At 27.1% G+C, this 14,518-nt stretch overlaps 2 protein-coding genes across 5 annotated transcripts; both read right to left on the reverse strand.

Moving 5' to 3' along the window:
• Nucleotides 1–3,334: 3,334 nt before the first annotated feature.
• Nucleotides 3,335–7,819, reverse strand: LOC137826395 (protein trichome birefringence-like 43). 4 transcript variants are annotated; one of them, XR_016515203.1, is made up of 5 exons: nt 7,400–7,798; nt 6,078–6,249; nt 4,646–4,821; nt 4,335–4,504; nt 3,335–3,741 (listed from the first exon to the last, which is right to left on the reverse strand). XR_016515203.1 is itself a non-coding variant. In XM_068632355.2 (5 exons), exons 1-5 carry the CDS (start codon nt 7,714–7,716, stop codon nt 3,441–3,443), a joined length of 1,125 nt encoding a protein of 374 aa, XP_068488456.2. In that variant the 5' UTR covers nt 7,717–7,819; the 3' UTR covers nt 3,335–3,440. The 4 variants fall into 4 exon arrangements, 2 of the variants coding, with proteins under 2 accessions (XP_068488456.2, XP_090150705.1); XM_068632355.2 differs by having other exon boundaries at nt 4,335–4,493; nt 7,400–7,819; XM_090294579.1 differs by having other exon boundaries at nt 4,370–4,493; nt 7,400–7,795.
• A 3,999-nt stretch (nt 7,820–11,818) lies between these two features.
• Nucleotides 11,819–12,388, reverse strand: LOC137825440 (AT-hook motif nuclear-localized protein 17). The gene has a single exon (XM_068631106.2). It carries the CDS (start codon nt 12,386–12,388, stop codon nt 11,819–11,821), a length of 570 nt encoding a protein of 189 aa, XP_068487207.2.
• Nucleotides 12,389–14,518: the final 2,130 nt, after the last annotated feature.

Genomic DNA, 14,518 nt, shown 5'->3' on the forward strand with positions numbered 1-14,518 from the left:
ATAATAATAATATATTATGTTTGATTGTTTGGCTGATTAAAATAAAATTAAGATAGTTTCTATAATATTTTAAGTTTAAAATGTATTATCACTCTTATACATACATACATATATATATAGATATATATACAGTCAGCAACTACTTTTTGTTCATAATTTGAGTAAGAAACACGTTGAATACGATGTTAGGTCAATTTATCTGTGTAAAAGGGCTTTAAAGTTAAAAATTATACTAACAATATTGGTAAAACTAACCAATTAATTAAAAAAATGCTAAATAAATAAATAATTATTTAATTATTCAAATATTAATAACAAATAATTACAATTTTTTTTTACTTTTTATAATATAGAAATTTATATAAATTAATTTTTAAGTGTTATTTGTGTGAAAAAACAACTTTATCAAATACAAATGAAATAGTTTTATGAAAAATTTATCTACCATCAGTTTTATCTCTAATCTAAATAAAATATTTTACAAACACACATTTATCTAGTTCTATTTTTTGGATTTTTTTTTTTCTGAAGTGAGTTTGCAAAATCATTATCATGCACTTGTCCAAATCTATAGGTACAAAAAATATGGAGGATGAGCAGTGTCTTTTTGCGAGTGTCCAACGTGTGATTCTTGAAGACGTAATTATCACTGTCCACGGGAAAATAATGATTCCACGCACGTACAAAATAATTATACTTCATTACATTATTTTTTATTTATTTAAGGATAAGATTTCATGGTATTTATATTATAATTTAGAAATATTTATTACAATGAAAGGTTTTTTAATAAAATAAAAAGTTTTTAATATTAAAATAGAGAACATCTCGATCAAGTATCTCGGAATCACGACATAATCATTTGACATGTGTTTATTGTGAGTGACATCAATTGTGTTGTGTAAAAGTCAAGTGAGTCAAATCACAATCGAATCATGACTCTTATAAAAAGAGTAACGTCTTAACTATTAACTATATTTTTTTTTAGATAAGCATTAGATCCAACGATTGTTATTATAGTCAAATTCACACATTTGATTCCCAGCGAGAGAATTGTTGAAGGAAAGATTGTTGTGGTTGACATAAATTGTCCTAATGATAAGTGTTCGATTATATAATTTCTCTAAATAATTAAGCATGATTAAACAAACTTATTATGTCTAAACACGTCCAAAAATTGTAATAACTTACTTAGGGTTTTCACAAAGCTTCGTCCGGATCATAAAAATTAGAATAAATAAGAAGGTATCACTAGATAAAAATACTTTATTTTGATGATTTTTATAGTTATGAAGTTGAAGTTAGTGGTGCTATTTAATCATTTTGGCTAAAAAATTATTTTGAATGTAGTTTTTTAATAATATTTCATAAATTTATAATTATATTAACCTATTTAAATGGATAATATTTAAATATTAATGTTATAAATGTAAATAAGAATGCCTAAACATTTTTGTAAATAAAAAATAAAATAATAAAGAAATAAAAGTAAGAATTTTGTTTGCATTGGAAAAAGGAGAAAAGGAAGATAGCGCGTGGGGACAAAGGTGAAGTTGACTGACAACATTCCACTTGTATCTGCTGCCAGCTAAGCTTTGGGAGTGCAGCATTCCATTTTGGACTCAAACTTCCTTTTCTCTTCATTAATGCCTTTCTACTATTTCCATTTTCACATTTATAAACAAAATTAAAAATATTTCTATATCTTTCTATGATACCACTGTAATTTATAACCAATAAAATCCCCTTTTATTAGTACACAATAAATACTCTTTAATCTACAAGGAATGAAATGTTTCACTTAGTTCAATCTATGAAAATTATTCAATCTCTCAATATATAACTAAATTATATATTATTTTAAAAACTAAAATAATTATTGATATTTAAATTAGTTTTTATTATTGATAAATTATTTTTAAATTAGTATTTAAATAGTTAGTGTTTCGACCTCAAGTTCAAAAAATAATATCACTAGGGTCAATCATCACATCTGAGATATTGTCCGTTTTGGAGGTTGATGTTCCATCACGGTTTTATTCTTAAAAAACGCTTTGACTCAACGGGTTAGATGATAAAGGAATATATAAATGTCATTGGCCTCGACTCCTAAACGATGTGAGATTATATTGACGGTACCGGAAGAGCTACCAACTGTAGTATATAAATAATTAATAGTTAATACATCAATAACTAATTAGATACTAATTTAGATACTAATAATTTCTATAGTCTTTAAAATAACATCTAATCTAATCAATATAACAAATAATTATTTTTTCATTAAAATTAATTTTTATTTAATAATGAATGTTATTCAACTGAATTAAAGTAATCTGTTGACTTGATATAAGTTAACGTATTTATGAACTTATAAGTATTTTCAAGTTGTGCAATTGAAAGTGCATTGAAAACATATTTCAAATTATATAATTTAAAATATATATTCTAAAATATAAAATTTGCATTATGAAAATGTATAATCAGAATAAAAAATTCATAAATATTAGTTTTAGAATTCTGTAATTGAAGATTTATCTAGACTTCATATTCTGAAATTAAAAAACCGAAAAAGATAATTTTGGTATTTTTAGAAGTATGTGTTGCAGAAGGAACACATGGGTACAGAATGAATTTACCAAAAATATGTTGGCAGTTTCTTCCTCCTACGTTTTTCTTCCTGCACCCCATAATGTAATGCAAAGATAAAAATATCCCTATTATTTTTTAAAAATTCCGAAATACACATAAGATCCACACTACTCTTTCTTCTTCCAGACAATGCAATTCGGTAACTTTACAGAATAGGAAATTCACATTTATTTTTTTGCATTCCGGATTGGTGAATCCAGTAATCTTCCAGATTGGTGAATCCAATAATCTTTCGGATTGGTGAATCCGGTAATCTTCCGGATTGGTGAATCTGGTAATCTTCCGGATCCATCAATCCGTAACAAAAATTAGACTTCCGGATTCAGCAATCCAGAAATCAACAAGTTGCTTTCGAAACACTCCTTTATTTGAAAAAGAACACGAATCACTTCCAGATTGATGAATCCGTAGCACACTCCAGGATTGATGAATCCGGTAACCTAAAAAACTTTAGTTTTTAAAAATAAAAGGTGAAGGTCATTTTCGGGATTTACAAAATTGTGGGGGTGCAGGAAGAAAAACGTAGGGGTGCAGGAAGAAGAAGCCAAATATGTTTACAATGTGTTCTGGACCTAGGTGATAAGTTAAGGCCCAATAAACTACTTTTGAACTTTCGTGGCCCATGTTATTTTCACCACCCCTTCATAAGGTACTTCAGATGTTTTTTATTTGCATGATCAAGTATCAAACATTTGTTTACATATTGTATAAATTTTGTTTTTGTTTTTATGTTTTATAACAAGTTAACAACAAGAAGTAATGTATGAATTGAATTGAATGAGAGTTGGTTAATTTAGAATGAGAGCTGCATATAAAAGCAAATTCCAAGTATCAGGAACACCAGGGAGACACCAATGGCTGCAATCCAAGCTCCTTTTTCCACCATAACCATAAAGAGAAGGGTGACCATCTTTCCTCATCTCTGACAATGAAGTAATATTCAGCAAATTCACATGCTTTGACATGCCTCCTAACACCTTCTGCAACACTATCTCAGCTGGGTGTGAACCTCCTGAGTATTTTAATCCAGACTCTGGAACCATTTGCCCCTCACAGAATCTTGCCTTTGCCTCACCCCATTTTCCTCCACTGCATCAATTCACACAAACTGAAGTGAATTATAAGAACACACATATATATATAGCAAGAACAAACTCATGTTGTAATTAAGGAGAAATTTAGTGAGAATAACAAAGGTTTTGTGATGACATTCATAGTAGCATTAAGAAGTAAACTTTAAGCTTAACTCAACATTTTTAAACCGGTTATAAAGTGAGGTTTGCATTCATCTCGTCGAAGTGGTCAACAAACACGTGCGTGAGACTATACATTTATCAGTGATTCGATAGCAATCCAATAGCGAAAGTAACATGATAAGGTTAACAAACTCTTGTTAAGATTGGTTAAAAGATGGCTCTGATAACTCTCGTTAGGATTGATTAAAAAATGACTCTGATACCATATTTAGAAGTGAACTTTAAGTCTAACTCAATCTTATAAAACCGACTTATATAAGATGAGATTTGTATCTACTTATATACTATTAAATGTCTTCATCTTTAATCTATTAAATTAAATATCTCAATCTTTATATGGAATTTTCAACACATTATTAGTAATTTACTTTGAAATGATTTTGGTAATTTTTATAGGATCATTTAGTGGAAGTGGGAGGTACAAACTTGAGATGATCTGGAGAGACTCCTTGAAAGAATACCCTTGTTTTGTTAGGGTTAACATTGTCTTCAACCCATTTGGCCCATGTTTTCAAGCCTTTCTCGTATGCAACCAACCGATCCATGTCCTTGTATGTATGATTTCCTTCTCGAATGAAATCCCATCTGCAGAAAGACTAAGAGTGAAGTATCAAACATAACATGATCACGTGTTGGAGATCTCACATCAACTACAGATAATATAAAATATTTTTATCTCTAATCGATGTGAAATCTCTAACACTACGTATTTACTTGAGCTGGGAAATTTTACATACGGTTGTTTTCTTCCAATGTGAAGCCACCAATGCCAAGAGTCGAATATGAGTATATCATTTCCTTTCCACTTTTTTCCACCTTCAATTGAATCTAGTTTGAGGACTCTACCAATACTTTCACTAACAATATCCACCAAAAATGCATTTCGGGAAAGCTTCACCTTCACATCATAGCTCTGCATATATCATATATGTGTCATTCAAACAATGAATGATAGGGTATATTTAACAGATAAATGTCAAAGGTTTTTGAAAGTAAATTCACTAAAATATAACTTTTAAAACCAAATATTATTTTATCAGTACATTTATCTCAAGAGAAAAATATTAATAATTCTCTTACAAATACGAATAAATCGAAGAACTTATATCAGAAATTAATATATAATCTTGTCACTGACCTGGTTTTAACTAGTGTTTTAGCTTTTAACAACTGATAAAAGTCTGGTTAGTACCTTCCTTTTAACTTGTAGATCAGCTGGTGAAACTGTTTAGCTTAATTAGTGATTACTTGAGAATGCAATTATCTTAAGAAAATGTTCAGAATACATATAAGAATTTTATTATTATTTAAAATTTATTAAAAATTAGTTTTTTTGTGAATTTTACGAATTATTTAGTTAAAATTTATTAATAATTTTATACTTTTAAATAAACTTTAACTTGTAATGTATTTACTATGGAGACGGATAGCTTATTATAGTCATGTCTAACTTCACAGGATTTAGTAAGAAACATTGTTGTGATATTAAAAAATCTGCATTATTCTTAGATTTTTTTTTAATAAAATTACTGTTTTTGTCAAGACAATTGCTAAAATTGTGATTATCTTTTATACATATGATCATTAATTACAAGTCCAGATTCATAATTTACGTTGCATTGAAGATGAATCCATGACCAAAAACACACACTAAAGGCTTATCAACATAAAAAGATTGGTTTGAATGATGAGAAGGTTTATAAATTATAGAGAAGAAGAAGAAAGGAAGGAAGAAAAAGTTAATTAATGAGATTCGTCTAATCGGGAAAGTGAAGGTGGATAGACCTCCAGGTCTTAATTACGGTAGAAAAACCATGTTTAGGGTTTCTCACATTTTTTGTGAAGAGAATGCATGTGCTGATAAGTTTGATAACTTATGCTTTATTCATAGAGAGTAATTAGTATAATAAGCTTTCATCTAGTTTTTTCTTAAATTTTTTTATTAATAGGTATAAATTACCTATGTGCCATTTTTGTTAATATATAGATTTTGATCTAGTCTCTCATATTTTTTTTTTCTTTTAATAATATTTTTTTTTATATGATAGCAGATTATTGTTGTTACTTGAAGTGTCAGTCTAACTGAGATGTCAAGTTTAATAGTGATACCAAGGTAAGACTTTTATAAAAAAGAAGGAAGAAGAAGTTAATTAATGAGAGTGGTCTAACCGCGAAAGTGAAGGTGGATAGATCCCCAGTTCTTAGTGTGGTGTAGTTGGCACGTGGCACAGCTGTGTGAAGCATGCAAGTGAGTGATTGCCATTGATTCAAACTCAAGGAGTCCCCCACAAACAAAATACTCTTCCCTCTCAGTCTTCTCAACAAATCTTCGCCGTTGAATCTGTACATCATGCATGCACCAAACTTCATTCAAGTCCAAGGTGGCTCCATTTCAATTTAATTACATAATCATTATTCAAATACTATTTATTTATGTCAACCAATCTTGCTTCTTTGCTTTCCCTTTAAAACAAAGCAGGTGAAAGCAACATCACAACCACATTACTCTCAATTTAGCACCAGGATTCTAACATCTCACTTGTTCTATTTTATTTATATTATTGAATCCAATCACATTGATAACTTTAATTTAGCAAAAAAAATGAGTGTTTTTTTTTTGTAATTAATAGTAGGATTGGTTGTTAGTATATCAATTATAGATAAAGATACTATATAGTATATAAGTGGATGAAAATCTCATTTTATAAATCAGTTTTATAAAGTTGACTTAGACTTAAAGTCTGAGTTGGTTTTATCAAATCATTTGTTATCAGACAACTCATAATATACAATCCAATGCATGAGTTGTCAACCTGGCATGAAGAGATGTGTTGAGATCCCACATCAACTAAAACATGATATAATATATAAATGAGTTTAAACATCATCTTATTAAATTTGATAAAATTAAGTTATATTTAAAATTTAGTTCATAATATTTAATCTTTAGAAAGTATATCGCTTTCACTTGCATGTGTTTTTCTTTTAATAGGAGTAACGAGTGGAGCCCGAGGAAATGTGAAATCTACATCGGATGTCATATTCAAGTTGAATAATATAGAAGAAAACCAGAACTGCCATTAATCTCTTGGAACGTTAATCATCTCAGAGTTCTTTATTATTGATTAACAAAATAAACATCTAAGTCTGATTGTAAAAGGATATAAACAGTTTCAAAGTAACAGTAACAAACATGGAATTGATCAAAAGTAAATTGTAACATCTGAAGTGATATAGAGTCACCAACAACTCTGATAGAATAAATTTTAAACCTTAAACTCTAAATTCTGATTTCGTAGGAAAAAAAGTAACAGTAACAAACATGGAATGGATAAAACTAAATTGTAACATGTGAAATGATATAGAATCACCAGCAGCAACTCTGATAGGATAAACCTAAACCTTAAACTTTATTAAACTCTTAGAATAAACCCTAAACCTTAAACTCTAAACTCTGATCGTCTAAATAGTATAATAGGATTAGGATATACCTGGGTAAGTTGCAGTTATTGGGGTGCCATCTGTACTTGACATAGTTTTTATCTGGGCGACCATTTGTTATGCAATCAAACTGGTTGAGAATGAAGGGACAATCTGAGGAATTATAAAGAGGGTATGATTCATCAGCAATCCAATTTCCCTGAGAGAAATCACAGTCCCTGGTTGCAGTTGCTCTTGGCTCTTTGTGATGACCACTCTGGGGCATATGAATGAAAAGTAAAATAAGGAGCAGAATTAATATCCCCATGAGAGTGTGGGAACTGAAAACAAAACAAAGGTTGTAATAGTGGAGGTTTGAGGTGTGCATGAATTGAGGTATTAGAGGAATAGAAGTGAGAGAGAAGAGAGAGTTGAAATGGATAGAAAGCAAGAATCAAAATCAAATTTGTACTTCAAGTGGGCCTCATCTCATCACCCAAGTGTGCTCTATCCAATATTATCAGTGGTTAGAAAATGAGAACAAGGAGGAAACAATTTATTATTATTATTATTATTATTATTATTATTATATATATTTGTTTTTTCTTCTTCAAAATTTTAAGTGTATTTCCTTATTGCAAAAACTAAATATATTGATCCATAGGACATTACTCTAGAAACTAACAATAAAGGAATTAAAAAAATTGAGCCAAATCATAAAATTAAATGAGTGAGAAAAAATGAAATCTAACTTGAAGTTTCACTACTAAAAAAATCACTAAATAAAAATTATTTTTAGAGACAAAAATTATTTATTTCTATATTGACTAAATTAAATACTATTTTAGAGATAAAAAAAAATTATTAATATCTAAATTAGTTTTTATTATTGATAAATAGTTTTTAAATTTGTATCTAATTAGCTACCTAAGTTTTAACTATGAATTATTTAAATTCTAAAGTTGGTATTTAAAACTTTGGTATCTGATTAGATAACAATTTAGAAATTATTTATCAATAATAGAAACTAATTTAGATATCAATATTTTTTTTAGTATCTAATTTTGTCAATATAATAACTATATTTTTTATTTAAAATTGATTTTTTTTTTAGTATTGTAATGAAATATATAAAGAAAGTAATTACATGAATAAAAAATATTGTGGTAATTGTAGATTACACTGAAGACATCATGAGAAAAATTCTTTGCAAATTTGACAATAAAGCAGAAGACAATATCGTATTGAAACTGCCTTACATGTAGTCCACCCACATTTGTCTCTTGATTTCCTTACAATAACTTTTTTTTTAATTCTTTTAATGTTTAACATTGAATGTAATTGAATACAATAATATTTTTACATTAAACTACATCAATTTAATAAAAAATTTGACCATATTAAATTTAAATTGAAGAACATTAAAAGAACGCAAATGGACATAAGCTTTTTATTTTGATATTCAACACTTAAATGAAAAATTAAATGCAAGGTATATATAAATATAAGAAAAGTAAAAAATAATACTTAATATTAATGTTACATAAATGAATTATTAAATTAATTTAAATTGAAAAAACCAGAGTAACTATTTATTAATACTTTATTTAATTAGAGTAGGGTTGGTAGAATTGATAGGTTTGATCCATCTTGATCTGACTTATCATTGATATGTGTTAAAAATGGATGACTGAGTGGGTTCACTATGATTACGCAATATGAAAGTTTTAACTCGTCTTAATCCCCTATTTATACCACCAAGTTATCATATATTTAAAATGAATGTTTTACTAATTTAAGAATCACTTTTATTCTCTTATAGTAGTAAGTGAATTTATGTCTAACTCAACCTCACAAAGTTTGCTTGTAAGCTGATGATTTCACTTCACTTATTATAATTTGATCTTATTCTTAGTTAATATGATATTTTCAACGCATTCTATCACATCAAAGAATGAATATCTAAAGTGTGAATTATATATTCATGGGTAATCTAAAATGAGCCTATTAGTGATGACACAATAACTTAAATAAATTTAACTAAGATAGATTTTAAATGATTCTGATATCATCTTAGTAAATGAATTTATGTATAATTTAACCTCACAAAATCGACTTCTAAGTTAGTATAAAAATCAAACATTTGTTGGATTTTAAGAAAGAATTTTCCATCTAAGGTATAGAATGTTCTTTGTGTAAATAAATTCTTTAAGAGGAGACACACAAAAAAATATTCTTAGTAAAAGCTTCATGTTTTTGGAGTAGTAATTATCTCTTTAAGAGGTTTAGAAAACAAGTAATTATCTCTTTCCTTTAACATGTGTTTTTTTTTTCTTAATTAATAGCATTAACAATTGGACCAAAAGGAAATGTGAAATCTGCATCAGATGTCTGTCATATTCAAGTCCAATATAGAAGAAAAATCAAGAACTGCAGTTAATTTTTTGGAATGTTAATGATCCAATGTTTTTAATTTCTGACCAATATTAATAACAGTTAGAAAACAAGAACAAAGAGGAAAGAATATGTGAAACTTTCTTTCTGTGAAAAATAAAAGTAACACTAAAAAAAACATACATGATATTGTAAAAAATTTGATACCAAAAGCACACAAGTTCTTCTCTTTAATGCTAAAAAATACATAAAAAACTATAAAAAGATAAATTTTAAAAAAAGTATCAAATAAGTTAAACATATTTTGATAATTTAAAACAAATACAAGTATAAAAAACGCGAATACACTTTCTTGTCCTCATACCCAATTAAAACAACAATTATTTTTTATAGTCATAAATTTTTAGTCAATTAAAAAATTCTCTTGAAAAAATATTTTGTTTTCTAAGTGGATCTTAAAACAAAACAAATAACTAGTGTATATATATATATATATATATATATATATATTTTGAGTGAAGTTTGTAATGTAAAAAAAATTGAATTGAAGTTTTGAGATTAGTCAAATGACATTAATGATTTTACTTTGTTATTATTATATATTCAACTTATTTTTGTCAACAAAGAATATTGTTGAAAAATTTGCACTAAAGTTGTTACATGAGGCCTTCCCTATATTATTATTTTTTTAAAATATTTTAATTAATTATTACTTCATTTAATTTTTATTTACTTATCTTTTACCACAATCATACGTTTCTCTTGACTTTTTACTTTTCCAAACACATGTTCTTTTAATTTCTTAAGCTTGTTTCTTCAAATTTTAAAATAACTAAAATAAAACACATTATTTTTAATGAATAATAAGAAAATCCATAAAACAAATATATTAACATTGTATACATAAACGCACATATAGTTAAATGGGTTGGGAGGATTTAAATTATGACTTCATTTTTTTGTGCATATTGATTTCACATATTAAACACTCATTTTTCTCTCCAATGTTTTCATTTGCTATAGTCGAAAATTGACTCTTATAAATTATTTTTTTGAAAATTTAAGTTGATTTTCCTTATGAGCTAAAAATAATTACATGATTAAATCTACTGACAAGAAATACAATATAATTTGAAGTTTTAATAATAAAGAAAGAAAGTGAATTATATGAATCAAAATAGTGTTAATGTATTGACTACTTTAAATATATCATGACATTTAAGATAAATTTTATTTACCAATTTGTCAATACAGTCCATATTTAAACTACTTTTAATTTACTTTTCTTTGTAGCTTTATTACCATTGCAGTAACTTTTTAAAAAATTTAAAATATTTTAATGTTTGTATTGAATTCCATAGAATATAATAAACATGTTTTCCTTTTACCACATTAATTTCATCATTAAAAAAAATTGACAAAATTAAATTTTATAAGAGGTTTAAAAATCAAACAAATAGAAAGGTCTAGATTAATATAAATTTTTATTTTTACATTTTTAAATATTTATAAAAGAAAAAAGTAAATGCAAAATAAATACAAGTTATATAAATATAAAAAAAATATAAAATATTTGAACTTTGTATTAATGAATATGTTTAAATAAATAGAGGAAATAGAATAATCATTCATTCATCATTAATTTATTGTTGTGATTAATTTATTTTTCTTTCATTTGTCGGTATATTCAAAATTTAGATAACAAAATAAGTTTTTTTTCACATAATTCTAAAATCACAAACGGAAAATCACATTAAACTAATATCATTGCTTACAAAATAAGCTCAACATTAAAAAAGACTTGTACCTATTACACACAAAGAAGTTTGTATGTCAAAAGATTTACTGAGGCTTTACCAAAATAAATCTATAGATTACCATTCTTCTAGACATTGAAAGACATTTCATGATAACTTTTTTTTAAATATAAATTAATAAATTAATACTTATGACAATACTTTAATTTAAAGATGAGTACATAAAATGATATTAATGGAACTTAGTCATGTTATAATTGTCATCTAAAAGACATGAATAAGGACTAATGGTATCTCTTTTCTCACAATCATTCTTGATTTGATTTCACCATAGTGATTCTAAGAGTTCTTGAAAATAGTAGCAGTCAGAACAACATCATCACCTGCAATAACCTTTCCTCCAACAACTCCCATAAAGCTTTGATCTATGTTTGAACAAAAACAAATGTTAAAAAAACAGTCAAAATTAGATGATAATGTAGTACTAGAGTTGTTATTTATGCAAGTGCCACTGAGGGAAACTAAAGTAAAGGGTCCATGAACAATGCAAGTAGAAATTTCATATTCACTGTCATCGCGGAGAGTGGCGTTTAGGATAGATCCTGATGCGGTTTGCACTGTGATGCTAGTTTGGTAATCACGGGCGAATTGGGTTAGTGTCTCAATTACATCAGAGTTTCTAGGAATTTGAATGAGTATAGGTTTTTCGACATGCTCACTGCTTCGGTTAATCACAAAGGTTAATTTTTGTTTGTTCTTGGAGCCTGCAGGCCTACCGCGTGTTCTCTTTGATGATGATGATGATGATTTTGAATGAGAGGAAGAATCAATAGCATCATTGAAGGTGTTGTCATCAGAGGAAGAAAGTGGGGTGGATGATAGGGGAGTCACATTACTTGGTTGAACCATTGTTAAAGTAGAAAAGGAGAATGAATATGAAATCTGAATGGAAAAATGATATTGAATTGTATATATAGAGTGAGAAAAACGGAAAGGATGAGGAATAATGTGGGTGTGTTAATCAAAAGAATTTTTTTTGTTTGATATATCTTTGTAGAATGGTTTGTAATAATCAAGTTGAGTGGTTAGACATTTTATAAGAGAATCAAGGAAATGAATTGTGCCAACAAGGATCAAGTTACAATAAATAAAGTTGTGGGCCTATTGCATGTATATTTGAGAGTTACGATTTTTAGTCAAAAAAGGAGTCCACAATGGTACAAAACATGTGTGGTTTTCAAAAGTAAAAGAGACTAAATATATATAAGATTTGAGAATTAAGATATGATTTCATATGGATGAAATATGTTAAAAGTAAGTTTTATTGATATAGGCGAAAATGGTGATGAAATAATTGAATGCAAATTGTTCCTTTAATACTTTGGTGTGTACATAAATTGATATATTAGAGGAATGTCAATGAGACAAATGAAGGACTCATGAGGATGAAAATGAGATAACATTTGAGAAGTTTGAAGGTGAAAATCTCTCCACATCCAGAGCATGCAACCATTGTTTTCCCAATGAAAAAAAGTTGTATTCTCATAGCCAAATTTTCCTTTTTGTTTTTGTTTTTACTCCATAAATTGAAGTTTGCTTAAAGACATGATGTCTTGTTAAGCAAAAATAATACAACAACTTATGTATTCTACACAACTTCTTGCTTAATGGCATATCTTAGCACCAGACAAATTCAACTATTTTTTTTTGCTACTTCATGTGCCACTCATTTAGTAGGTGATACACTCATTGAACGAGTCTCTTTAGTGGTGACTTTTTTACTATGACTCCAAGTTTCTAACTCTCTCTAAAATAATATGGAGAAAAGTGAGAAATATTAATTACATAAGTGTAAATAAGAGGTAAAAAGGTATGATAATTCAAGTGAACGTTCGCATTAAGATTTGATCTGATGCACTTTGTATTGTGATGCTAATTTGGTAGTCAAGAACGAATTAAATCAATGTAAGAATCTGATTAGAGTTTCTAAGAAATTAAATAAAAATACATTCGTGGACATGCTCAATGTCTTAATTAATCACAAGGGGGTAATTTGTGTTTTTTGAGCTCACAATGCTATTTTGTGTTCTCTTTAATTTTAATAGTAGCAATGCTTGGTTAAAGGAACATCTAGTAGCATGATGAATATTATTATTAGAGGACAAAAAAAATATGGTAAGAGATGGGCAATTACAATAATTGGTTGGATTTTTGTTAAGCTGAAAGAGATTTGTGTGAAATTTGGTAGAAATGTGATATTTAGATGGATATAAAGATTGAGAGAGACATATAGAAAGAATGAAAAATAAAGAGATAATGTATGTTAATACAAAGGAAATAATTTCTTTTGAATTTCTTTTATAAGATATATATATCTTATAGTAGTTTAGTGATTTGTAAAGGAGAAAGAAAATTAATTTCACCTACAAATTTGATCTACAAGGTTCAAGTTACAAGAAATAAAATAGTGGGCCAATTATATATATATATATATATATATATATATATTATTTGAGAGTTATACATTTTAATCAAAGATGAGTTGGTAATGTTATGAATATGAAACGTATGTAATTTTTAAAAATAAATAATGAGCTAATGATTTGGAAATCAAGGTAAAAAAAAGTTCAACCATGATTAATATGAAGACTAAGATAGATGAAACATATTGAAAGTGAACTTTAATTATTTATTTAATTCTTATAGTTTTACAAATTTTATTTTTACCCTTTATACTTAAAAATTGTTCTATCACTCGTAAAATTTAATCCATTTAGTTTTTAATTAAATAGGGTAGTCTCATATTTTAAGAGAATTGTAATGATTGATGAGTCAAAAAAAAAACTCACTTGAAATTGAAAATAAAATTGTTGTTGTGATTCATGTCTTGTTTATCATGGTAGTTTAGGATTAAAAGAGGAATCAATAATAATTTAAAAGTGGAATCATGAAAAAAAAATGAAGAAAAACAAAACTTATGAGATTGGAGAATTGAAATGTGTGTGATTTCAGGTTACTTTAATCGTATAATTTATTGTT

This window comes from Phaseolus vulgaris, chromosome 8 (assembly GCF_051622355.1).
Source record: "Phaseolus vulgaris cultivar YP4 chromosome 8, ASM5162235v1, whole genome shotgun sequence".
Lineage (NCBI taxonomy): Eukaryota > Viridiplantae > Streptophyta > Magnoliopsida > Fabales > Fabaceae > Phaseolus > Phaseolus vulgaris.